At 41.1% G+C, this 27,498-nt stretch overlaps 2 protein-coding genes and 1 pseudogene across 2 annotated transcripts in view; 1 reads left to right on the forward strand and 2 right to left on the reverse strand.

Annotated features, from left to right (window-relative positions):
• LOC146625910 (uncharacterized) overlaps positions 1-27,498 on the reverse strand; it is a 111,447-nt gene that overhangs the window by 75,298 nt on the left and 8,651 nt on the right. The window contains exon 4 of the mRNA XM_085363024.1: positions 11,683-11,697. Coding sequence (XP_085219150.1) covers positions 11,683-11,697 — 15 coding nt within the window. The remainder of the gene's footprint in view (positions 1-11,682; positions 11,698-27,498) is intronic.
• LOC146625914 (uncharacterized) lies at positions 2,417-25,564 on the forward strand. Its single transcript, XM_085363019.1, has 5 exons — positions 2,417-2,747; positions 2,973-3,158; positions 4,902-5,563; positions 23,666-24,622; positions 24,986-25,564. Exons 3-5 carry the CDS (start codon positions 4,937-4,939, stop codon positions 25,562-25,564), a joined length of 2,163 nt encoding a protein of 720 aa, XP_085219145.1. The 5' UTR covers positions 2,417-2,747; positions 2,973-3,158; positions 4,902-4,936.
• Positions 11,749-18,448, reverse strand: LOC146625915 (uncharacterized; annotated as a pseudogene).

Consider the following 27,498-nt stretch of genomic DNA (forward strand, 5'->3'; position numbering starts at 1 on the left):
CTCAGACAAATTGAACAGTCCACAAGCAATCCCTTCAAATTTTGCTGGTCGCAAAACTGTAGGAGGAAATGCTCATGAAAACTGGGCCCTAATACGTTTGTTGCCTCTCCTTGTTGGTTTACGTGTACCTGAAGATGATCCTGTTTGGCAACTTCTTCTGACTTTGAAGGACATTGTTGAGTTAGTGGTTGCCCCTGTTCACACAACACAAAGTATTGCCTACCTTGAATTTAAAATATCTGAACATCGTGTCAGATATTTGGAAGTTTTTCCTGATCAAAGGCTCACACCAAAACACCATTTTTTGGAGCACTACCCTGCTGTAATAGAAAAATATGGGCCATTGGTTGGAGTATGGACAATGCGCTTTGAGGCGAGACACAGATTTTTCAAGCAAGTTGTGAGACACACTAACAATTTCAAAAATGTGTTGCTGACCCTTTCTACAAGGCATCAAATGATGATGGCACACCACATGCAATCAAAAGAGGTGAAACCTGCCCTGCTTGTCACAAAAATATCCAGAATGCCTGTAGATGTGCTGCATCCAGACATACAGGCAGATTTAAGAGCAAGATCACCATCTCTGACTTGTGTGCAGCTTGCCACCACTGTCACCTACAGTGGAACAAGATACACTGCTGGGATGATCCTGTCTAATGGTTCAACATGTGGACTACCAGACTTTGCTGAGATAATACAGATAGTCGTTTTGGACAATTGTGTATATTTCATTGTGAAGTTACTTGCTGCATGGTATGTAGAGCATCTGAGATCTTTTCAACTGGAGGACACTGGCAAGATCAGTCTTTTGGAGCAGCAGAAACTTGGTGACATGTGGCCCTTGGCTTCTTACAATGTGGGAAGAAAACGCTTGGTAACCCTGAAACGTTACATCTGCTGTGAATAATAGGTAAAAAAAAAACAAAACGACAACAACAAAAACTTGATAACATGTACATCTCCCAAGTATTTGTTATTTGCAACATTTGGTGTGTTGAAGTGTGCTTTTTGTTTTATAGTTTTATATCTCAACTATTGTATAAATGAAAAGTAATAACTAATTTTATTTAATTGAAGGGAAATTTAACTCTGCCCATTTACATTTTATTCTAGGTTGAACAAGATGGAGGCAAAGCTTCGTGTAATTATTGATGACCAAATCGAGAAGTTGGTTCTTCCATCAGGGATCCCACCAACATTGGAGGAGCTGCAGAGTGTTGTGAAGGATACTTTTGGGATTTCAAATGACTTCAGTCTTCAGTATTTTGACCCAGAATTCCAGGACTACTTCACTCTTCACAGAGCTGACCAGATAAAAGACAAAGACACTGTGAAGGTTGTTGGCATCACCCCGGTCATGATAAACTTGACTCCGGTTGATGACAGTTTTGGCAGCCCCTCTGGCCAACTGTCTGACTATGACTCCTCATATGCTGAGTCAGTTGTATCCAATGCAGACTCTGCTGCAACTACTTCTTCTCAGGACACCATTATTCTCAAAAGGCAGAAGACCACAGAACGTTGTGAGCCCTGGCCGAAACAGTTTCCCATTCCACAGTTTGCATATGAAACTGAGATGTACCTGGAAAGAGCCACTGAGGAGTATAAAAAGAATGGAAGAATTACTTTTCAACTTTATTTGAAAAAATAGGACACACTACTTTTTTTTCTTTTTTTTAAAACAGTTCTTATGAACTCCTGTGTCAATGGAGGACTTAATGTGTTAGATTTTAACACTCTAAATAACACATTCAAAATAAATTGGTTAAAAATATAATTACAAATCCTACATCCATTTGGATACTATACCTATGTACATGTTTTCTAAGGAAGGTGTCCTTACTTATAATTTTAATATTGATAAAATCCCTATATAAATCTCTGCATTTCATCGCCAAGCTTTTTTAGCATGGACTCTTATTTACAAACATGGTCTACACAAACACCAAAACCACAACAGATGTGTGATTAACTTGTTAATCTTAATGGTTAAATTTCATATTCACAAATCCAAATGTTTAGGAAGACATCCCTCTTTTTATGTTGTTTTTCCCACGAGCTTGTGCAATACCTTTAATATAGTGCTGTTTAATTCTACTTTGTATAATGATGTTTAAATAAAGGTTTGTAAAAAAAAAAAAAAAAAAGAAGACGAAGAAGGAGGAGTGTGCGTACTGTGCTCTTTGCTGTGTCTTGCCGCCGTTTTAAAAATGGGCACTTTTTGAAGAACCCGCATCAAAGTATTGTGGAGAAGCGTCGTGTTAAATCTAATTGATGAACGGCTTGTTGTGAAGTATTGTAACAGCCACTATGGTGTGGTGTCCCTTTAAGACGCCCAAGTCGAGGGTTGATGGTGTCATCAGTTTGTGCCACTGCTCTCTCGCTCCGGGATTATGAGGTCACGTGCCTTCACGCTTGTGCTTAACGAAGGACGGATTTATGTTTTCTTCTCCAGACCTTTTTTTTGTTGTTGTTTTATTTGCAACGCTTGGGTTGTATGAACGCTGGGCGTTATGTTGTTGAGCCGCAGCCGTTCAACCGGGCTTTTATATGGTTGTTGAAGAAGGCGTATTAAAGAACCACCGTGGATTACCGATACCAGCGTGGGTGTGTGTTCTTCCGACTAGCCTGCTAGGTGTTTTGCCGCCTCCTCTCAACCACGCAACACAACCCGACGTTACAGTATGTATTGCAGCTGCGAAGACGAACGTACGTTCTCCTGTTAGGTTACAGCTGGTAGGAAGGTGCGTTCAGTGTCTCTTTGTAATTTTAAGTTTCCATGTCAAACGAGATGAAACAGTTATTTCTGGATGCGCACTTATTTGCTGAGATTAACAATGTGTTTTTGTAAACCACGTGATGATTTAAGTCATTTAATCTTTACAGAACATGTGAGCGAGGCTAAAAGAGCAATATTTTTATGTTTAGTAAACTGACGTTTCTAAATGTAACTGCTTTTATTTTATCAGTTCTGACGAGGACAGCTGAGTGATGTTGTTGGTGAGCTTGGATTAAATCATCTCTAAACAAAGAACTTGTCCTCGTGGTGACTGACTTGGGGAGTGGAGGTCAGTGAGCCCATTGTCTCTGCTGGTCCGACTCCAACTACAAAGCCGGCCCGCTCGCCCCCTCCTGAGTCTGAGAGGAGATCCAGAGTAAGTCAGTTATAACTACACTGGTTGCTTAACTTTATCATTTTCTACAGGGTCTCTCTCTCTTAGCTCATTTTGGTTTGATTTCTGCCTTCTGTTTAGCCTCTCTGTTTGTCTGCCTCAGTACATTAATGTTTTATCATTTGAGTTACACTCTCTGTTTCCCTTCATATGAAGGTGATGTCTGTGGAGTGATCATGACCTCGTGTTGGGGAGTAACGGAATATATGTACCGCCGTTACGTATTTAAAATACAAAATATGAGTAACTGTATTCCGTTACAGTTACCGTTTAAAAAGGTGGTATTCAGAATACAGTTACTTTGTTGAAATAAATGGATTACACTGCGGTACTTTCCTGTTTCATATTGTCACGGGTCAGGACTGTTTGGGTTTTGTTTGACAGCTACGTTGTGTTGTTCCAGGAGGCAGCGTTACGGTTGCCATGGTTACAGGGCGACGCTCTCTCTCTGCGACTGTGTGTTTCCTGGGTGAGAGAGCGCCTTTTCGTTGTTGTTGTGCTAAGCTAACAGGCAGAATGCTACAAGCATAGCTCTAAAGAATGTAGCATCATGGGCAGTGTAGTCCGTGTTGCAGGGAGAATGGACTGCCATACACGTTATGGGTCTGTGAGCGCGAGGAGGGAGAAAAAGGGGAGTGGAAAGGTACGAGCTGTCATCGAGGAAAAACGGGAGCTGGAAGCATGTAAATATAATAATAACCACTTCAGCCAAGAAGAGTGCCTGACGAGCCCAGTTGTAAGTAAGCTATTAAGACTCGACTGTACGCTGTGTTCGTGTTTTCCTCCGAAAACAATAAGTTCCGTTGGAGCAGTCTTTCAACGCCTCTCTCTGTCTCTCGCAAGCAAAGTTGACCCAGACAACAAAGTAAAGCTATTTTTCGGCTATGAGCCGACAGGGACCCCGCCGTTTTAGTCAGAGGTCCCTTTACTACGGTTCAGCGTCGCGGACCTTCAGTAACAGTAATAAATCACACAGCAATAGTACATTAACGTTGTTGTAAAAAGCATGATAATATATTAAGTAATCCAAAGTATTCAGAATACGTTACTGTCATTGAGTAACGTAACGGAACACGTTACAGAATACATTTTGGGGCATGTATTCTGTATTCTGTAATGGAATACATTTTAAAAGTAACCTTCCCAACACTGAGTGTAGTATTAAGTGGACATGGCCCTGAAAAATAAAGGCATTAGACTACGTGTCCTTGGGGGGTAGAAAGCTGTAGACTCTCGCCCACGCTTGCCTGTGAAAAAGTAGATAACAGGGGACCATCTTCTAGTGGAGATGCATTATAACTCACCTGTGCATTATAATAAAAGGTGTTGATTGCAGCTGACAGTGTCTGCAGACTTTGATAACTGTGACACCCTCGTGGTTAATCAGAGGGAAATCTGAGTCAGTGTGGATTTGGTTGTACAGCTCTCACACATACAACCTGAACTGCACATTGTAAGTGTGATGTTCTTCAAATTTGAACAAAGTAAAAACTAAAAAACTTTGAAGTCATACGAGCCAATATTTTATTCACAATGTTGAACTTTTACTACTTTTATCCCCAAAATGAACTCACTTCAAATATTTACCACAGCATAGCGTCCCCAGGCACCTGAGACGTTTGGCAGATGGTGAAACTGTTTATCTTTGTGAGGTAAGAGGGGGCACTTGTGGATGAGCTGAAGATATACACCTGATGTCACTGTTTGGGTTCTTTGTCATTACAGGAGAAAGAAGTGAAAGCAGGCCCAAACCTCAGCACATGGATGACATCAACCAAAAACATCCAGCACCAGCAAGTAAAGATGAGCCAGCGGCGATCCCTGTGGAAAAGACTTTTCCTGCTATGAAGCAGCCCAGAAGACGCAAGCGCGCCAACAGGGAGGAGAGAAGCTTGAGCTGTGACCAGTGTGGAAAGACCTTTACTCTGATTGGTAGCTTAAAATCACATCAGCTGATCCACACCAGTGTGAAACCATTCAGCTGTGATCAGTGTGGAAAGACCTTTACTCTGAGATGCAACTTAAAATCACATCAGCTCGTCCACACGAAATTTAAAGCTTTCAACTGTGATCTGTGTGGGATGTCTTTTACTCACAGTAACAACTTAAAAAGACATCAGCTGATCCACACCGGTGTGAAACCATTCAGCTGTGATCAGTGTGGGAAGTCTTTTACTCAGAAAGCTCACTTAAAAACACATCAGCTGATCCACACCGGTGTGAAACCATTCAGCTGTGATCAGTGTGAAAAGCGCTATACTCTGAAAGGTGACTTAAAGAAACATTATATGATCCATGTTGGAGTTAAATCATTTGTCTGTGATCAGTGTGGAAAGTCTTTTACTCAGAAGAGCAACTTAAACTCACATCAGCGCACCCACTCTGGAGTTAAATCATTTGTATGTGGTCCCTGTGGAAAGGCTTTTACTCGTATGACTGGCTTAAAATTACATCAGCGCACCCACTCTCGAGTTAAATCATTTGTATGTGGTGACTGTGGAAAGGCTTTCATCCATTACAAAAGTCTATTGAGGCATCAAAAGACCCACAAAGTGTCCTCCTGTGAGAAAAGTGGCAGACCAATGGGACATTACCCTGACAGGGTTCATTTGAACACAGTGGGAGAAACGGGGGATCTGAACAAAAGTTCTTCTGGATGCTGCGTCAAACTTAAAAAGCTTGAGATCAGGCTTCACAGAATTCAGCTTTAATTTCCTGAGAAAGTCAGAGCTTCACTGTCTTTGTAGATCTAGTGAAAACATGAAAGGGTGCAAAAAGAGGCACTGTGGTACTGCATGATGAAGTCAGAAGTGACAGAGAAGTATGTGAGCGTGGTTCAGGACATGTTTGTGTGGTAGCAGTGACTACCACACATACTTGGGTTGAAGGTGGGGGGAGGATTACATCAATTCTGAGCCCCAGATGGAAATTAGCCCTTGGCTATAATCTGGTATGTTTACATTCATGTAATTTTTTTTTTTACATTTGTATTCATTAACATGCACTGTCCTAAATAAATAAATTCAAATTCAAATTCAAACCACTGTAGTTATGGCTAGACAGGTTACCCTGAATCTTCCCTTAGGTATGCTGCAATAGGTGGAGGCTGCTGGGAATTTCCCATGATGCATTGAGTATTTCTTCCTCAGTCACCTTTCTCTCTCACTACTTGTTAATAGCAGAGATGGATAGTAATGCATGCGTTACTGTAATCCGATTACTTTTTTCAAGTAACCAGTAAAGTAAGGGATTACTATTGCAAAAAAGGTAATTAGATTACTGTTACTTTCCCGTAGGAACGCTGCGTTACTGCGTTACTAAAACCGTCTTATTTTTTTTTTCAAGAATGTCTCATGACAGTGATGTAAGCGAGTGCGACGTTCGTGGCAACAGCTGTGTAACTCCCAAAATGACAACACAGGCACAGCTTCTTCAAGACGGGCGCTTCGCTGCATTTATTGAACACCGTGAAAACTATAAACATAAAACTCAAAGGCTTTAAGTGCTTCAGTCTATCAGAAATAACACTTGTGCTTTAACAACAAAAACTTACCTCGTGGCCGCCTGCCACTTCGGAGGTCCTAGAAGAATACCTTTACAGTCTTGCGGATTCTAAATTAAAACATAAAATAATTAGAACACCGTACATTACAAATTTTCACAATATTACAATACAGTTATAGCAAATGACAAATACCTTGTACAGCTGGTAGACTAAACAGGGCTTTGCCAATAGCTCGCTGAACTCCTTAGTGTGATTATTAAACGTGGGCTCACAGCCTATATTATCAAACCTCGCAATAATAGCGGTGTAACAAAACTTGTTCTTTGTGACAAGATAAACACACCTTTACAATATTGACCACAGAAATGTACAAGCAAGAACATTTTAACTGCTGGAACCATCTATTAAACTTCTTTATGCATAAGCCATTTCTGTGACACTTACACTCCCACCAAAATCACTCATTGTTTGCAATGTGACTTTCTAATGTGTCAACATTAAAGTCTGGTTCACTTTCCATGTCAGTCTCCAGTAAAGTCACTACCTTGTGAATAGGTCTTTCCAGATATATCAGCCTTGTCAGTGCTTTTCCCCTGTCAAAGGTAGTTTCGCTGGTCTTGAGCTTCACCTTTCGAACCTTGCCATCTGGGCTCTCTATAGCCTCTACTATTAGAGCAAGTTTCCATTTACATCTTGGAGCATTATCATCCTGCAGTATCACAATGTCATTTACTCGCAGGTTTCGTGAGACGTTCTGCCATTTCCTTCGCCGCTGGAAATTTAACAGATACTCTCGCCTCCACCTTTGCCAAAACTCATTTGCTAGAAATTGTACTCTCTTCTATCTTTTGTTCAAGTACAAATCCTCTCTGCAAAACTCTCCTGGAGGTGGAACAATAACTGAAGATTTCATCGTTAATATGTGATTGGGAGTTAATGGCTCTGGTCCCAAGGGATTGTTGAGATACTCAACAAGGTCTGCTGTTAATGATGGCCATTGTCTCGTAAAGCAGTGTTCTTAGACTAGCTGTATCGAGTCTGTTTCAGAACTTGTCCAGCATCGCTGTCAGTACACTTCGTACTGTTTGAATTTGATGTTCCCAGATGCCCCCCATGTGGCTAGCTGCCGGAACGTTCACCACAAATTCACAACCAATAGCTCTTTGTGGTTCTTGATCCATATCCTTCATTAGCTCCAAAAATTCTCTTTTGGCGCCCATAAAGTTTGTCCCTTGGTCATGTGGCAGGATGAATGTTATTCCTTGGTTCAACCCACTTTCAGCCTGGCGCATTAGGGGGCGCTAGTATAAATAGTGGCCATTTGAGCATTCCTGGATCGCTTACCTGTGATCTCCTTTTTGGTCACCTGACTTCCCTTTGGTGTTGCAGAGATCATTCTGAAGCCTCCATCGCGACTGGTAGGTGTTTACTCATTGTAGTGTGTACATTACCTTACTTGGTGGTAAACAGATATTGTTTTTAGGTCATAGCTGTAGAAGCCTCCTATGAGCCACTCTGCTCATGTTTCATGACGCGGTTTACTTGGTACGTAATTCAATTTTGTTACGATCTCTGCCTTTTATTGTTCTTTTATAGTAATTACTTATTATGCTTTGCAGGAAGTGTGGGCCTTAGTTTTACGCAACGCTACGCTAACTGAAGTGCTGCTGCTTTGCTTTGCTTTGCTTTTACCGTCTGTTCCCGTTGCGAGGTTTCTCTTCCTGCTGCTGCCAGCTTTTTAAAGTGGACGTCAGCATGGACAGCGGCCATATGCATGCCGGTTATGGGAATCAGCTGGCGTACATATTAATTGACCGGATGATTAACTTATAGTTGGGCAGGCGGCAAGTTGGAGCAACACGGCGATTCCGTTTGCTCCAGATTTTAACGTTTTATCCAGATTGTACGTTGTTTTTCTGTTGTTTTGATTTGTAGTTTGGATTTTTGTTACGCCACTGGTGGGAGGCCCTTTTTCTAGCTGAAGATCACCAGTGTGGTCCTGCAGTTGGGTTATCCCCCGGTGCTACATTAGTTTTGTTGTAATATATTAAAATTTTCTTTGTTCCTTTATTCAGATGCGGAGTGCCGACATGGAGTAGACTAGGGTGCCTTGGTGGTGGGATCCTTTGAGTGTACACACCTGCCTCGTTTAGTTCATTAGTGTGAGCGTGTGATTTTGTGTTGCACTTGTATCTTGGTGTGTTTCTTTTTTTGAGTTTGTGCGTGGCATCCCTGCCCCTCCACTGGTAAGCCTCAGCTCTGAATACCTTTTTAAGCATATTTGTACATGGATATTTATGATTGTGCTTTTATATGGTGTTTTAAATGATTATTAATAAATTGTCAACTTGTTTTATCATTGAACCTCGTCTCTGTACTGAGTATAACAAACCTAACTGCCTTCTTGGTGATTAGTGTTACTTCCAGTATTCTCTGGGTGAAATTCCCAGAGTGGCGTTGTCTTTTAAACTGTGAAGAGTATTTACTTTATTCTCACTTTGTGCTGCCACAGTCACATCTTAATTGCTGGACAGGACCTCTTACGGCTATCAGAACTTGAAGAGCGTTCATGAAGGCATCTGTCGATAAGTCATCTAGCGTTTCAATGTGCACAACTCGTGAACATAAACACGTGAACAATAGTCCATACCTTTTGACTTCCTTTCTTCCTTCCTTTACCATGAATGAACCAAAACAGTCGACACCACAATACGAGAACGGAGGTGCTGTCAGACACTTTGATGAGTCTTCACATATCTCACGCCAAAACTTCTGAACTGGTGGACAGAAACAAAGAGCGTGGATGTAATTGTCCGGTGTATTTGCTAGACAGTGTGAGCAGTTGTTGGAAGGCGTATAGCCCATCTTGAACATCCTATGACCAGTATAGCGCACTCTATGTAATATTTTGTATTGTATTAATTGCAAACTGGGATTTCTGATCCATTGAAAGGTTTTTAAGCTGAATCTGTTTCTACCTTGAGAAACAATATGTACTCTCATCCTGTACACTGAAGGCTCAGAGTTTAAATCGCCTTTGTCCCACCAAAGAAATCTCAAATAGTCTTGATGCTCCTTGGTGACGTGGAATTGGTGGAACATCCTCTCCACATCCCACATGATGGCGATGGGGCCCTTTCTGAATCGACATAACACTCCAATCAGTGCATTGGTAAGATCTGGTCCAGTCAGAAGGTGATCGTTAAGAGATGTCCCCTGGAAATGGGCCGAACAATCAAAAACCACATGTATTTTCTCAGGTTTGTGGGAGTGGTAGACCCCATGGTGCGGTATATACCATGCTGCCTCATTATCCAGTTCTTGCTCTGGGACCTTCTCTGCGTCTCCACCTGCTATGATGTTGTCCATGAACTTGACGTAATCTTCATAGTATTTCTTATCTCTTCTGAGCCGACGTTCCAACGAAGACAGTCTATGCTCAGCACATTGTTTGTTGATTGGAAGATTTGGGTTGTCGGTTTTGAATGGCAATGGGACTTCATAGTGACCGTTTTCCTTATGCCTTTGGTCACCTTTGACATGAACAAAATGTCTTCCTGAGAGACTGGATTGTCATCTGTTGCATGCTCAGAGAAATCAGATCCCAAAGCCTTTATTACATCAACTGGACCAACTTCCTTCACTTCTGCATACAAAATGCACTTCTTGCTTGAGTTCAACTGCTTGTTGTACTGCAGGAGTAACTTCTCGAACAATGATTCTGTGGCTTATGCCAATATCATCATTGTGATTTTGAACTTAATGTATAACCAACTATGCTCCAGCCGAGATCAGTTAGCTGTGTGTAAGGCTGACTCTCCTCACCTGCAATAATTTCCCATGGAAGAAGGGCTTGCTGACAGTTATAGCCGAGAAGCAGACCAACTTTGCATTCAAGCATTGGAGGTAACCTATCTGCCAGCCTTTTCAAGGTGAGGCCAATTCAAAGCAGTTTCAGACGTCGGGATGTGTGATCTGTTCACAGGGATGAACTCTCTTGTATAGACCAGTGGCAATGTAATTCTCTTTTCCTGCTTGTAGCCTCTAACTTGAAGATTTACCAGTTTCTCGCATGGTATGACTGTTGACTTGGCGGACATGGTCGATAGTCTTAGATGAGCCTTACTCTTATCTGTGTCGAGATCCTGGGCCACTTCATCCAAGATAAAGGATGTATCGCTCTGAGAATCGAGGAGGGCATACACTAGAACTTCTCTGTCTAGGTGATTTTTTTTTTTTTTTTTTTTTTTTTTTTTTTTGACGAAACCCAGACCGGTAGAATGGTGGATGTCAGTGTGCTCGAAGTTACTTGAGTTACTCTATTAGTGATTGCGGTTGCTGGTTCATCTCCTTCGCCCTTGTCTTGAGAGTTATCATTCGTTTCAGGCATTATCCTTCTACGCTCTACAAACTTGTCATCATGCACACACGTGGGATGCTTCTTCTGGCATTTTTCACACGTGTTCCTTTTATCACACTTCTTACAATGATGTCCCCCCTTTAAACATCCAAAACACAACCTTTCTGCTTGTACAAACTTGATACGATCCTGGACTGATTTTTCCGTGAATTTGAAGCATTTATCCAGTGTGTGACCATTTCTTTTGCAGTAAAGTAAACTGTGAAGTTTGTCTCTGAAGCATTTTCCTATAGTGAACAGATCTCCAAAGCACCTTTCCCGCACTTCCCAAGCTGCATCATACGCTTCATCTGTGCCCACTAGGAGAAATCCTTCAACCACTCTCTTTGCGGGTCCACCAAGATACTTCCTGAGATAATAGAGCTTTTCGTTCTTTGGAATGTTTTTTCTTTCAATCAAGGTCTCAAATGACAACTGCCAGTCCTTGAACTTTAAAGGGTCACCAGTGAACAGTGCAGGTTCCAGAGTTGGAAGACGATTAGCACTTATTGCGTCTGCTAGTATGCTGACTAGATCCAAGTTTGGCTGTGGATGAGTTGCTGAAGCGGCAGCTTGTGTTGCTTTAGGGATAAATGGCAGACTTGATGCGTTAACTGCTTGGCCTGTGGTGCCCTTAGGTTGCACACCAGGATTTTGTTGGGCTTGGTTTATGACTGTGGGAGTACGTGGAACAAATGCAGGGCTTGTGGCATTATGGGCTTGGGTTGTATTTGGCGCTTGAGAGGGAACTTGTGGTGGAGCAGGGATTGCTGAGGTTTCGCTCTCAGTTTTGATACTGCGCACTAAACTACGACTTTCAGAAATACTTTCAGCTTCTGCATAAACCTTTACTTTAGCTCTTGCAGCATTCAGTTTTTTAACCTCTTCCAAGCGTTCAATCTTTCTGCGCTGCTCCTCCATTGCTTGTTGCCTTTCTAAGTTTTCAAGTTCCAACTTTTTTAGTTCAGCTGCTTCCCTTTCTTGATCCTCCATTACTGCTAATATTTCTTGACACACAGCTGCCTCAGCCTCTGCTTCTATTGATTTGTGAGTATGACGGGCTTGAACCACTTTTAGACCTTCGTGATCTTGATCTTGATTTAGTACTTTCAGATCCTAAGCACGACCCAACATCTGGCCATGGCTCTTCATCACCATCTGCAAGGTCTCCTTGTAAGTGTTTTTTAGCTCTTCTGACAATGAACGAGGAAAGTGATGTACATGTATCCACTTTGCATCTTTCATCTGCATCAGGAGTTTGTATTTGCCATATTTGTTCATAAATGATTTGTACATCTTTGCAAGCAACATTTACATTGTTGATGAGCTCATTCAATCCACTCTCGGAAACTTCATTTCTTAATATTACTTTGCTCAATCTTGCTTCATATCTCCATTTTTTCAAAAACGGCATATCTGTGTTGGAGGCCTTTGAGTTTCTTCTCTTGAAGCTCTTTACCCTTTTCTGTTAGTGTTCTTACTCTTTCACTTTTACAAACAGTCTGTAGTTCTGTAATTTGTTCATCATCATTTTCTTCCACTTCAGTAAGTGGTACAGCATGGTGCTCTTCGAGATCTTTGTCAACGATCTCGGAGTCTAGTTAAATGTCATTGAGCGCACTGTGTTCAGAGTTCAAATACTTCTTATATTTGTGACTTAAGTTACTTTGGGGTTACTGTTACTGTATACTTTAAGTGCACCTTTTCTTAAAGGACCTTGTAAACTTCACTCAAACTTTGACCTTAAGCAAGCACACAGAACTATTCACCAAACTACAAAGCATACCTTGAAGTACAGTAGAAATGAAATAAACTTTGACAAATGTGTTATAGAAACTTATTGTGGCTCTTTAAACTTGACTTAAACCACTCTTATTCTACCTTTAACACTGTCCTTTAACAATTTACACCTTACTCCAGTTGTATAACGTTGCTGCTGCTGTGCTTGGCTGCTTGAGAATGGTGAGCTTATGCAATTGCGCCCTCTTGTGTCGCTCCACTTCACCGTCACTCTCTGCAGCTGCCGTCTTCGTAATTAGCTTCTCACCGGCACTGGCTAGGGCGAGTTTTCACTGTAACTCCAAAATGACAACACAGGCACAGCTTCTTCAAGACGGGCGCTTCGCTGCATTTATTGAACGCCGTGAAAACTATAAACATAAAACTCAAAGGCTTTAAGTGCTTCAATCTATCAGAAATAACACTTGTGCTTTAACAACAAAAACTTACCTCGTGGCCGCCTGCCACTTCGGAGGTCCTAGAAGAATACCTTTACAGTCTTGCGGATTCTAAATTAAAACATAAAATAATTAGAACACCGTACATTACAAATTTTCACAATATTACAATACAGTTATAGCAAATGACAAATACCTTGTACAGCTGGTAGACTAAACAGGGCTTTGCCAATAGCTCGCTGAACTCCTTAGTGTGATTATTAAACGTGGGCTCACAGCCTATATTATCACGCCCAAACCTCGCAATAATAGCGGTGTAACAAAACTTGTTCTTTGTGACAAGATAAACACACCTTTACAATATTGACCACAGAAATGTACAAGCAAGAACATTTTAACTGCTGGAACAATCTATTAAACTTCTGTATACATAAGCCATTTCTGTGACACTTACAAGCTGTGTGCAGATCAACAATGGATAATATATCGAGTGCACGAGAGAGTATGAGCATCCAGCGTTTAAAGAGTGGTAGTGCTGACCTTACTTTGAGTTTGATTCCATGAAAAGTGACAAAAACATTAGCGTTCATTGTTCGTGGGAAGAAAACTTATTTTTACAGCGAAAAAAACCCTAAACTTCCAAGCAAGCACCAAGTGCGCTACCATGCAATGGGAAAAATCACAGAGAAATTTGCAGATTATTCCATTGACCGCTGCTTTACAGGTGAAAAGGGAGCAACAGGACCGCTAGTCTTTGATTTAATTTATTTTCTGCTGTGTTTTACTTGCATCTATTTGAAAGACTGGGCGTAAACACAAATTTTTTTTTATTTTATATGCTGGAATGTGCAGAAAATAGGTTTAAATGTTAAACAAATTTCTTCCAGTCAGAGAATGTTGCATATAATTTAATTTTTGTTTGATGCAAAAGTTAAAAGATTAAAACTAATAAAACAAGTTTTAAAAAGAGACTTTTCCATTTGATTACATTTTTGTATGATAGATTATGCAGAAATAGTAGAATTGGGCTGAAAAATCTATCGCTTTATCACCCGTTCAGGTTGTAAATTGTGTTTTTAAAAAGTAACTAAGTAATTAATTACTTTTGAAAATAAGTAATCAGATCCATCATTACAATATTGAGGGCTTTGTATAATAGTCTAACTGCAAAAATAAAGACCAACGGTGAACTTTCAGTTGCTTTTAAGCTTGAAAGGTCCGCAAGACAGGGATGCCCCCTGAGTCCACTCTCATTTGCCATTTCTATAGAGCTGCTGGCTCAAAGGATTAGGCAGAATGATAAAATAAAAGGGATTAATATTGTTGGAAGTGAGCAGAAATTGGCCTTGTTCGCAGATGATGTTTTGGGTCACTTATCAAAACCTACAGAAAGTTCTTAGTAACTTTTGAAAGCCCCCCCCCCCCCCCCCCCCCCCCGCAAAAAAATTGCTCAACAAATACAAACTAGGCTGGGACAAAAAAAAAAATGAAATATTTGGGCATTAACTTATCAATGGATATTACCAGTTTGGAAGAAATCAACTACTCCCCATTTAAAAAATATATTATGGTAGATATTAACAGATGGTCATTAACCCCTTATCTAAGCATCTCTTCTAGAGTAGACACCATAAAATTGAGAATGCTTCCAAAGATATTATACTTATTCCAGTCTATTTCTGTTTTTTTCTTCCCCCCCCTCCCTTCTCACCGTCTCTTCTCCCCTTTGGTTTTCTTTCTCTCCCTCTCTTTCATTCTTTCTCCCTGTCCTATCCCCCAGTCATGTCTGTCCCGTTTGTAGCAACTGAAAATAAAATAAATTCATAATTATAATAAAGGTCAATCAAATGGACCTTAAGACAACAATTCTGATGGCTGAAGATCCAAACGGGACGAAAAAAAAAAAAAAAAAAGGAGTGCAGTGTGGCAGGCAGGAGCAGGACCCAAAATGCAGGCGTTCAGACTCAAGGTGTTAACTCAAAGTCACAGCTTTATTGGCTGGCAGGGGAAAAAAAACATACAAACTAAAACTGGGAAACAACAAACTAAAACTCACAGGGAGCTCCACACAGCAAGAGCGACAACGCGACACTGACTCAGAGAAACACAGGGTTTAAATACACTGGGAAGTAACAAGGGGAATGAGACACAGAAGGAGGGCACAGCTGGGAGAAATCAGGACTGACGAGACAAGAAAAGCAGGACGCATTCACATAAGACACGGACCTTCAAAGTAAAACAGGAAGTATGATATAGAGACACGGTGGAGACAGCAACTAAGAAACACAGAGACAAACCATAAGGTAGAGGACTCTAAGAACCGAAAGACACAGAGGGAAACTCACACATGCAGACACAGACTTACACAGAACAGAGGGTACACAGAGAAACATGAAGGGCAAGGGATCGAAACTAGAAACCATAGAATAACTCACACAAGTACAATAATACAAAAATCACAAAGAACTAAACATGCTGGGTCATGGGACCCAGGACCCTGACAATTTCTATAGAAAACCCTGATAGATACTTTGCAGAATGGGATTGGATCCTCTCTAGATTTATATGGGCGAGTAAAAAGCCAAGAGTTAAGTTTAAAACACTTCAGCTTTCAAAGGATAAAGGAGGACTAGGCCTCCCTTGCCTACATGACTATTATAGGGCAACCCAAATAAGAAATCTGGTGGGCTGGTGTAAACCTGGATACTGTTCAAGATGGAAGGAAGTGGAACTTTCCTTGGGAGGTAACTTCCTTGTTGGGGTACTGATACAAGATCCCTCAGAGTTACGACACCTGGAAGACCCGGGTAACCCTTGGATAGTAAGCTCAATAAAAACATGGAAAAGAGTACTTAAAAAGTATCAATTAATCCAAAGGGCCGGATTCCTTAGGTGGTTTGCATATAGACCAGATTTTTTGCCTAGTAAGACCGACTCGACATTTAAAACATGGGCTAATAAAGGCCTCACCACATACAGTATCTTGTTGAAAGATGGAAAAGTGATGAGTTTCCAGGATCTCAAGAAAAAGTTTGGGTTGCAAAATCAAGATTATTTTTATAGATATTTGCAACTGAGGGACTTCCTGAATAAAAAAAAAAAAAACTAAAACATCCCCAGTTATCAACTGGGAATGAAGAAATTATTTATATATTTGAGAATGCATATAGAGATGCACCCTATTGAAAGATTATTTCCAAATGATATTGTTCACTGACCAATCTAAGAGGTCATGATACAAGATATGTTAAAGCAAGATGGGAAACAGAGTAATCTATCCCTAACAGGAGAGGAATGGGATGGGATCTGTAGGCAGCAGTGGTCGGTAACAACCTCCCCCTCGTGGAGGGAATTCAGCTGGAAGAATGTAATTCATCATTTTAATACCCCGGCTCAAAAATCCAATTATTCTCATAAAATAACATGCTGGAGGCAGTGTGGACATGCAGCAGCAAATCATTTCCACATTTTTTGGGAATTTCCTCGTGTGGCTCAATCTTTGAAGGAAATACATAAGGTCCTGGAAACAATCTTTCAAAAGAAAATACAATTTCATTTTGCAGTATTGTACCTAGGTAACTTAGAGAGTCTTAATCTATGCAAACCGGATAAATATTTGTTGAGTGTGCTGTTGGTAGCTGCTAAAAAGGCCATTGGCTTAAAGAGGACACTCCTACTATAAATGAGTGGATTGATGTGATACTATTTTTGTTATGGAAAGAACAATTTTTAGGCTAAAGTGGCAGGCGGACTCATTTGAAGATTAGTGGTTGAAATGGTTGAAATATGTACAAAATGGGAGGCCCGATTCTGTATAATCTCATTGTATTTTCTGTTTTTTGTTTTGTTTTGTCCCCCCCCCCCCCCCCCCCCCCCCCCACTGTGTTTATTTGATGTTGTATTGTAGAAAACAAATAAAACAATTTGAAGAAAAGAAAAGAAGTAATCAGTAACGTAACGTGATTGCTTTTTTGGTGAAGTAATCAGTAATTAGTTACTGATTACTTTTTTCATGTACTTTGACCAACACTGGTTTATAGACCTCTCTGCATTGAATCATACTTGTTATTAATCTCTGGCTCTCTTCCACAGCATGTCTTTTATCCTGTTTTCTTCTCTGAAGAAGTCACTCGGAACACTGAAAACGCCACGTCCAGATGAACAGAATCAACTTTTCGGGACAACATTTAGGTACAAACAATTCACCACAAAAAGACTAAATATCCAGGAAAATTGACAGGTGCTTTCAACTGTGCAGTAAACATGTTTGACAAACTTAACACAATGTAACTTAAATCATACTGCAAGACAGAGCTGGCTTTCATTTCAGTGGGAGATAGTTTCATGGACATTTGCAGCTAGAAGTTTAAACTTTGGGTGAAATGGGGTCAATGCAACTCTTAAGCATCCATGCAAATGTTCATTAGTCAGCTGTGAGTGATTTTTTTTTTTTTCCCATTCATCTTTAAATTGCAGATTTTCACTTCAGGAAGCACACAGCCCCACTCCACTGATGACTTGCTGTTGGCCAACACCCTCAATGACTTTTACAGCTGGTTTGATGAGCCATCAAGCAGCCTTGACATCCCCACCTCCCCACTCCCACCAGCACAAAGCCATCACCACCATCAAAGACCTCACCCACAGGAGCTCCCTCCTCACTCCACACCTGAGAGCATTTCACACCACCTTCTCCCACTACAACCCTTCATATTCATGAAGCAGATGTGAGGAAGCAGTTTAAGAGCCCGAATGCTCAGAAAGCTCCTGGCCCAGACGGTGTGTCTCCTGCCTCACTGTGCAAATGAATCAGCTGTGTTGGATCAAGGACACATCTAAAATCTTCAGGACACTGGCCCTCGAGGCCTGGAGTTGTCCACCCCTGCTGTACACCAACTGCTGCACCTCCAACCACCAGTCGGTCAAGCTAATTAACTTTGAAGATGACACCACCATTATCGACTCATCTCGGACAGGGATGAGTCTGCCTACAGGATGGAGATTGAACGTCTGGTGTCCTGGTGCAGCTGCAACAACCTGGTGCTGAACAACCAGAAGACAGTGGAGATTATTGTGGACTTAAGGAAGCACACAGCCCCACTACCCCCATCATCCTGACTGACACCCTCATCGCCACTGTGGACTCATTCCGCTTCCTGACCTCACCCTGGAGTGAGTGGGTGCCCACCATCACCTTAATTATAAAGAAGGCCCAGCAGAGGATGTACTTCCTGAGGCAGCTGAAGAAATTCAACCTGCCAACACGGACGATGATGCAATTCTACACTGCAATCATCGAGTCCATCCTCACCTCCTCCATCACCGTGTGGTACGCTGGAGTCGCCACCACTTACAAACTTACAAACAGAGACTGCAGTGTGTTGTACGCTCTGCTGAGAAGGTGATTGGCTGCAGACTCCCATCTCTGCACCTCCAGGACACTGGGGCGTGCAGCTCGGATCACAGCTGACCCTTCTCACCCTGGACACAGTCGGTTTGACCTGCTCCCCTCAGGCAGGAGGCTCCGGTCCATTCGGACCAGAACCTGTCGCCATAAGAACAGTTTCTTCCCCTCTGCTGTTGGACTCATGAACAATAAACATAAGACTGTTCCAACCACAAACACATGACCTATACTGTGTTCTCTGCATCTGTCCCATTTTTGCACTTATCATCGCCTGCATTCATGTACATCCCAATCTGCTTCGCACTATTTAAAATGTTTATTTTTATTTATTTATTTTACAGGCTGCATCATGCCTGTTCAAGAGTTGCCCACAGCAGATGGCAGGAATAAAATCTCCAACTACATACTAAATGAAAAATTGTTTGGCTGTTCAGACAAAACCCTCTTGGGGTCCGGGTTTGGACCGAAGTCATGGGATTGGGGATCCTGTTGTAGGGTCTACCTTACCATATAAAGTGATTTGAGGAGACTGTTGTTATGATTAAAGTAAAATCCAATTGAAAAAGAACACACTAACACTTTTATTTGTCACAGATTTAGCAGAGAGGAGTCGATCGCTGTGCACACAGAGCCGAGAAAAAAGACGCTCATGTCTGTTCATTTCTGCTCTGTTTGATGAAAAAAGTGTTACTGAGGAACAACAAGAGGGCTTGCCTCTGAACACTCAGCTTGAGGAGTTTTAAAACAGAGCCAAAGCTTGACAGTCACACATCAACATTCAGAAGATTGTTTCAGAGTCTGGTTTAGTGAAATTTGAGGTTAATGGTGTGCCACAGACTTTGTAATTCCCATGTGTATGACTTATTTAAACATTCTCCAAAATGCAAAACTCTTAAAAACAACTTTTACCTTTTAAGAGTAATTAAATCTGAAAGCTGTTCCATCCTAAAGGATTACAACACTGCGTAGTTTATCATTTTATAAAAGTTTCAGCAGCTTTTTGAATTTGTCACATGTGTGGAAAGTTAAGAGTGAGCCTTTGTATCTTACTGTGAGTGATGCTCGTCAGCACACAAACCCAGAGTTTCTCTACAGGAACACAGACAGAGTTATTCCCTGTACTGTAAGGACACATTCAGCATTGTGCAGTAAACCCAGATCATCCCAGTTAAATGATTACATGGATGTGAGTGTGATCGTCAGAGCAGCACTGATCAGAGTCAGGTTATAATGTCCAAGGTGTACACAAACACTAAGTTTGATATTAAAATGTGTGAAGCGAAAATTCAGCCAAAGCCTTTAACTGGGATGTGAAAAAATATAAAATCACAGTATTTAATATTGAGGTCGTGTCAGCTGTATAATATAATTCTGCATATTTCCTAGTAAGAAGGAAATGTGTTTGTTCTTCACAGGCCGTTAACTGAGCACGAAGTCATTTGGATGAGTTTTTCTTGTATTTGTTCATCTCACATCTCTTATTTTCTTCCATATGAGGCGTTCGTTCAGGAAATGTCTGTGAAGTGCAGCTGCATGTAACATGAGTAATACAGTCACTACAAGTGGATGAAATGCTAATTAAAGAAGGAGTGTAACAGCTGATATTTCTGTGGAGATTATACAAGCACTACATGGCGTAAGTTTTTGGACAGCTGGAAAAATACCCGGAGAACAACCCGGAAATATCGTGATGCATGCTCAATCATCCAGGTAAGTAAAACTCAAAAAGTTGATTCTGTTTACCTGGACGTACCGTTCCATATGAACAGAATCAACTTTTGGAGAACCTGGAAATATGGGAACATGCAAACTGCTCACAGGAAGAGACTGAGGTTGCACAAGCTCCTCCAGTCCTCCTGTCAGGCCTGAGCCACTATGCTGCCTATTTTTCAACACTGCAAACAAACGAGCTGAAAGCTGAACTCTGCAGCTTGTTGTGGTCTCCTGTGGCTTTAGGTGATAACAAGCCTTCCATCTGTTCTCCAGCATTTTCATTTACAGCCATAAAATATTTCCACATGATGCTCCTCTTTCTCTCTGCTTGGGATGTGTCGTTCGTGAACGAAACGGCTCTTAGAGCCGACTCTTTGAAGTGAACGACGCGAGCCGAGTCTTTTCATTGTCCCTGCAGCTGTTTTTCTGCCTGCACCAAACCTCTACAGCCTGATTTCTATTTGAAGTGATAACAGGAAATGGATGAGAGCGATCTGCTGCAGTATCAGGGTCACAATAAACTTTATTGTCCAGCTGCTCTGGATGAACACATGAGAGGAAGTGAACTCCTACAAAGTCTCATTTTAATGAGTGTGGCTGCTGTAAAGTGATGCACAGGAAGATGTTAACAAAAACTAATGAAACAGAGATGAAAGTAAACAGTGTTCATATTTGGAAGCACAGAGAATAAAAATATATTGTGGTGGTTAATGTGCAGCTCTTGGTGATTTGGGAGAATCATGTTTTTAATCATGTTGTGGATTGAATGTTGGGTTTGATTTCATTTTATCTATACATATTTTGTCCACTTGTGATCCTTCTGATTGATTTTTTTTTTTTGGTTGACTTGAACCATGTGAAGGTTTAAAGCTGCACTTCCCCCAAAAAGAATAAACTATAATATTGAAGAATGTAAAAATGTCTTCCTGTGTCAAACACAGCTGCAGTCAAAGGAGGAAGGAAAGCTGGTTAAAACTGTTGAATGTGTAAGTTTAAAGGCCCCATCATTAAAGCACAGGTAGATCTGAGTATAATTACAATTCTTCTTTCTATGAAATGAATGTTCAGCATCGAGTGAATTCAGATGTTCTGTTCAGTTTTCTTTCCGTAGTGAAAGTTCACAGCAACAATAGTCTTAAACTGCTTCATATTGTGATCCACTGTATGGTTTATGATGGAGACCCTGAGTCTGGTTCAGCTGCTTTGTTGGGGTCTGTATGTTAAAGAGTCTGTTTGCATGGTGGAGGTGGTGGGACTGGGGGCCTGAAGGAGTTGAAAGTGTGGGGTGGGGGAGTAACAGGTCTGCCCCTGTTTGTGGAAACCACAGGAGGAGCTGTTCAGGCTGTTGCTGGGTGTGAATTGTTGATGGAGTCTTTAAACTTGTAGTTGCTGTTTTCCAGACTGAAGCAGAGTCGTTAGCTGAAAACTGGTTTTAGAGCTTCATTCAGGACACCTTCTCAGGCTCTTACAGCCTTACCTGTATCATAACAAAGTGTATAAACCCCAATCCACCTTTAACATGGTCCTTCTCCCAAACCTTCAAATAGGACTTTCTGGCCCTGTCATAGTAAAGGGCTGCTTAGAATATTAGAGCCAATGTCACAAAGTTCCTCCTGAAGTATAAGTGAGTGAGAGAGTTTCCTCACTTTGCAGCACAACACGTCTCACAAGATTTCTACAAGCAATCAGAGTGAAATTTGTACTTTGTGTTGTCAGATGAACATATGAGACACTTTGACTCTTCAGTGCAGTGTGGAGCCTAACAAAGATCTGTTTTGTGTCCCAGCTGATCAGCAGGAGGAGAAGAGTCTGACGGAGCAGCAGAGGAACATTTTCAGCCATCTGGACTCAGCTGAGTCACTACAGAGGAAACAATGAGCTCAACACAGGAGGTGAGGAAAGTATCACAGTTTCACCAAATAATCAGTCACGTCTAAAACTCTCATCCTCCCAACCTGTTATATGACTGTGTTGTATTTTATTATGTACTATGTTTTTATTTTATATCTATTATGTTTACAAACATCAAGAAGTCACAAGCAAAGAGAAACCACACCACAGCACATGTTTAAATAAGGATATTCATCAAAATTATTTATTAATGAAATTTCAAAACCTTTTCAATCACACAGAAAATACATGTGCAAAGCAACACAACAGTAGCCTGATATCAGACAGAACTGTCACATGATACTAAACATAATGAAGCGCTTCATTATAATTTGTAGATTCAAGCTGCTCTTCATATTTTGACCAGCAGATGTCACCAAAGAGGACTGTTGAAAAGCTTCAAGTAATGACAGTTTGTTCCACGACTGCATTTCACTGGGTTTTGATTATCGATTAAAATTGATTGTAGCTTGGATAACATGATATCAATTCATTAAAATCCTGACTTGATTTTTAAATATAAATTAATTTTGCCCAAAACGCCAGAATCTCAGGTTAAACCTCAGAAAATTTCAACAACCACCAAACGGCTAAAACAGTAAATGAGAGCATGTGCACGGATTCTGCACAAAGACGTCCGTGCCGTCGGGGCTGAAAGCCGGCTGCTCACTGATTCTGATGCGTTCTCAGTTCCTTTATGTTTACATCTTTCTTGGCGCTAGGTTCTGAAGCTGCAGGTTTTGTCACTCTCCAAACAAAACTGACTGAACCAGCAGCAAAAGAAGACTGTTGTTTACAGCTCTGCCGGGTGCTGTTTCTTTTTTGTTATTGTTTTGCTTTTTGTTTCTCTTTTTTTTTCACTCCCAGCAACAAAGCCTAATTTCTGCTGTTCAATACAGAACAAATGTAAAGTTTTTGAAATTATGCAAAATTTCAAAATGCTTAGCTGAGCTGTGTCTGTAATAAAACGTCTGTAACTTTGCTCTGCTTCACTTCAGCAGCATCAGGTAATGTTCATATGTTGATTAATGGTTTTCTTTCGTGTTTGATCCACTGCAGAATATTTTTAAACCCAGGCCAGAAAATTCTCCTTCATGTTTTTCTGTTTTATCCTCAGTTACTTTGACACAAAGGCATCTGCTGTGATGCTTACACCTCTGATGAAGTCTCACACATGTCAGCTTTCATTTTAGAAATATAAAATATGGATAAGTACATAGTGATCAGAATTCTAATATTTCTGATTGTCTGAGGCAAAATTTCCCCGAATCGAAATCAGTGATGATGCTCAACCCTACATTTCACTCACTGCCTGTGTTTGTATCTCTGTCACTGCAGGACCAACATGGAGCGAGAAGTCAGCGCTCTCAGGAGGCCGACAAACCTCACAGAAGAAAGGGGGAGAAGAAATACAGCTGTGACGAGTGTGGGAAAGATTTTACTAAGAAGGATTCACTAAAAACCCACCAACTCATCCACACTGGAGAGAGACCGTTCAGCTGTGACAAGTGTGGAAAGTCTTTTACCCACTCTGGAAGCTTAAAAACACACCAATTCCTCCACAGTGGCGTTAAACCATACAGCTGTGATGAGTGTGGAAAGGATTTTAGCCAACATGGACACCTAAAAACACACCAGCTCATCCATAGTGGAGTTAAAGTGTACATCTGTGATCAGTGTGGGAAGTGTTTTTCTCGGAAGGATAGCTTGGAATATCATAAACGCATCCACAGTGGAGTTAAACCATACAGCTGTGACGAGTGTGGAAAGAGTTTTTCCTGGAAGGGTAGTCTAAAAAAACACCAACTCGTCCACAGTGGAGTTAAAGTGTACAGCTGTGACGAGTGTGGGAAGGATTTTCTTAGGAAGGCTTCACTACAAAACCATCAGGTCATCCACACTGGAGAGAGACCGTTCAGCTGTGACTTGTGTGGACAGACTTTTTCCTGGAAGGATGCTCTAAAAAAACACCAAGTCATCCACAGTGGAGTTAAAGCATACAGCTGTGATCAGTGTGGCAGAGCTTTTACTCAGCGTAGCAGCTTACAGAGTCATCTAGTTTCCCACTCTGGAATTAAGGCATACAGCTGTGACATTTGTGGAAAAACTTTCAGCCGGCTAGGGACCCGAAACAGACACCTACGCATTCACACCAGACATGATGTGTACTGTTGTGGTCAGTGTGGCAAAGAGTTTGCTACAAACACAAACTTACAAAACCATATTATTACCCACTCCGAGGAGAGACCTTATAAATGTGACCTGTGTGAGAAGACTTTTAAAACTCCATATTACCTGAAAGATCACCAACAGATCCACACCAGAAAGACACTCTCCAAGTGCAGTTACTGTGAGGTATGTATTTTTATTTTTATGTTGTGCTTTTAGTCAGACTCTCTGAAACATCTGTTAGCAACGTGTTAGCATTTCTGCTGCATTGAAAAGCAGCTCTGAGTGATTATTCAGATTTGAATTACAGTATTTTAGTGGTAGCAGTTGAGAATTATATTAGTGTTATTGTAGTATTGTTTCTATTATAGTTTTTGCAACACATTAAGCTGAGTATTATAATGCAAAAAGTAAATGGATGTTATTTTATGTCTTGTCTTAGTCCTGGATGTTGACACAGATGATGTTTTGTTTTTTGTCATTTTCAGGTGACGTTAGCAATAAAAATATTGAAGGACTGACTTACACTGTCTTTGTGTCTTTGTTTAGAAGCAGAGCGACACAGATGGATCCAGTTCTCAACCCTGTCATCGCTGTGGTGGTGGGAAAGACTTTCGTTGTGACCTTTGTGGGAAAAGTTTCAGACATCAAATCACCCTAAAAAGACATCAACGTAGACACACTGGAGACAAAATGAACTACTGTAAAGAATGTGGGAGAGGCTTCCCCACCACAAGTGAGTTAAAACAACACGAACTCTATCACAATGGGGTTAGAAAGCACGTCTGTGATCAGTGTGGGTCATCCTTCACCACTGCAACTCACCTTAAAAAACACAAATTAGTCCACACAGGAGAGAAACCATACAAGTGCAGACACTGTGACAAAAGCTTCTCACAATCAACTAATCGTAACTATCATGAACGTACACACATGGAAGTAAACTACAGCTGTGACCAGTGTGACAAGAGCTTCAGGAATTTCAGTTCATACTCCGAACACAAACGATCCCACGTTACTAATAAACTGTTTCACTGTTACCAATGTGCCAAAATATTCACCACATTGTCTGCTCTGTGCAAACATCAGCGTGATCATGCAGGACTGAAATCACTCCCATCTCTGTGAATCTGCAGAGACAGAAAGATCCTCGTCTGGTTTCAGGGTCAGACTTAAAACCCTTGAAATCAGGCTCCACAGAGTTCACAGTGAATCTCCTGTAAAGATCTGATGAGGCAGCTATGAATGAAAATGTGCCTCTCGTTACATTTTAAGCTTTCTAAACTGTTCTACTGTAGTGTTGGTGTTGAGTGGTTAGCTTTGTTCCAGCAGTTGAATCAAAAAATCTGTTTCCTCTTATGTTTTTATTGAATGTATTTTGATCCATGTGTTTTTGTTGGGTGTTTTTTTTTTTTTTTTTTTTGTGTTCAGGTTGTTTGTGTTATGAAATCCTTCAACAGTTAAAACAAATTTGAAATGTTAAATAAAGAAATGGTTTAATGACAAAGAGTTTGACCCATGATGTCATTTCCTGTATATCAAACCAAAAACTGACGTGACAAATGTTCTCAGTGACACAGATGGAGGTTTATCAGAGGAGACTTGGCTGTTCTGACACTAAACAGGGTTCCTGCAGCTTACTGAAAATCCTGACCTGAAATTTATGAAAAAATAAGATCATCTTTAAAATCTTTTAATTTTTTAACAAAGTTGCTGTTGGTATTAAACATTCTGATTTGTGTTTGTGTGTATAAAAAAGATTAATTTTGGAAAATAATCTTTTAAAGTTGTGGTTTGAGTTGCTCAGTTTCAGAGTTTCCTTTGTTGGCACTGCCTCTCTTCAGAAGTTGTTGGTCTATATTGACATGACAGCTGATTTTTCGGCTGGACGTCATGATGTGAATCTTAGGGACCGAGTTTCAGAGGTGATCTCCCCCAGCCTCACTTGGTCGTTGAGACTGGAATGGGGAGGGTGAGGGTGAAGGGGGGAGAGATGGAAGGTGTGTTGGGGGTCAGTGTCTGAAGTAGTGTCCCTGGGGAGGGGAGGGTGAGGCGTGGGAGTCGGTCCGTCTCAAACCTGCAGTAGAATGTGTTTAACTCGTTGGCGAGGTCTTTGTTTTCTTCAACAGTGGGTGGGGGGCGTCTGTAGCTGGTGATTTCCTGCAGGCCCCTCCACACTGACGCTGGGTTGTTGGCTGAGAGCTGTTCTTCCATCTTCTGGGAGTATCCTGTGAAAGTGACACTCAAAAACTACTCCATGCATTTATTATTTCTAGACTGGACTACTGTAATTTGCTACTATCAGGATGTCCGAAAAACTCGCTGAGACACCTTCAGTTAATCTAAAATTGCTGCAGCAAGAATACTGACAGCGCTTACTTCTTGTTCCTTTAGTATTTAAAAGTAGAATGGGAGGTAGAGACGTCAGTTTTTTGGCCCCTCTGTCTCCCAGTTGGGATTGAGGCGGCAGACACTGTGTCTACTTTTAAGTTTAGGCTTAACTTTCCCTTTTACTAAAACATATAGTTATGGCTAGACAGGCTACCCTGAATCTTCCCTTAGGTATGCTGCAATAGGTGGTTGCTGCTGGGGGTTTCCCATGATGCATTGAATATTTCTTCCTCAGTCACCTTTCTCTCTCACTGAGGTTGTATCACAATTCAGGGTCTGCAGCCTTAAAGGCCGCATTTTAAGGCCGATTACATCACAGCGACGCGATGAAGGCTGTCCCAATTCAAAGGCTGCTCGAAATGCGGCCCTCAAATGCGTCCTTCACTTCCCTGAAATTTAAGGCTGTGGCGGTGTAGACTTCGTGGCCCAATATATCCCACAATTCATAGCATGGCAGTCGGTGTGGATAATTTTGCCGCAGACGGCAGAAGCGGAGCGGCCAAGGAGTAAACTGATAAAAGTAAGTACTGAATAATATATCACTTATTTATGTGCAAATGTTTAATAATGAAGAACATTAAAACATTACTGTTGGCCACATGTCGGCAAAGTTATGTGTCATTAGTCATGTTTGTACTTTCAGCATTTACTTGGTTTTAAAGCCTTTACTT

This window comes from Diplotaxodon limnothrissa, linkage group LG9, assembly GCF_057381915.1.
Source record: "Diplotaxodon limnothrissa isolate DT_005_m linkage group LG9, D_limnothrissa_male_GT1.1, whole genome shotgun sequence".
Taxonomy (NCBI): Eukaryota; Metazoa; Chordata; class Actinopteri; order Cichliformes; family Cichlidae; genus Diplotaxodon; species Diplotaxodon limnothrissa.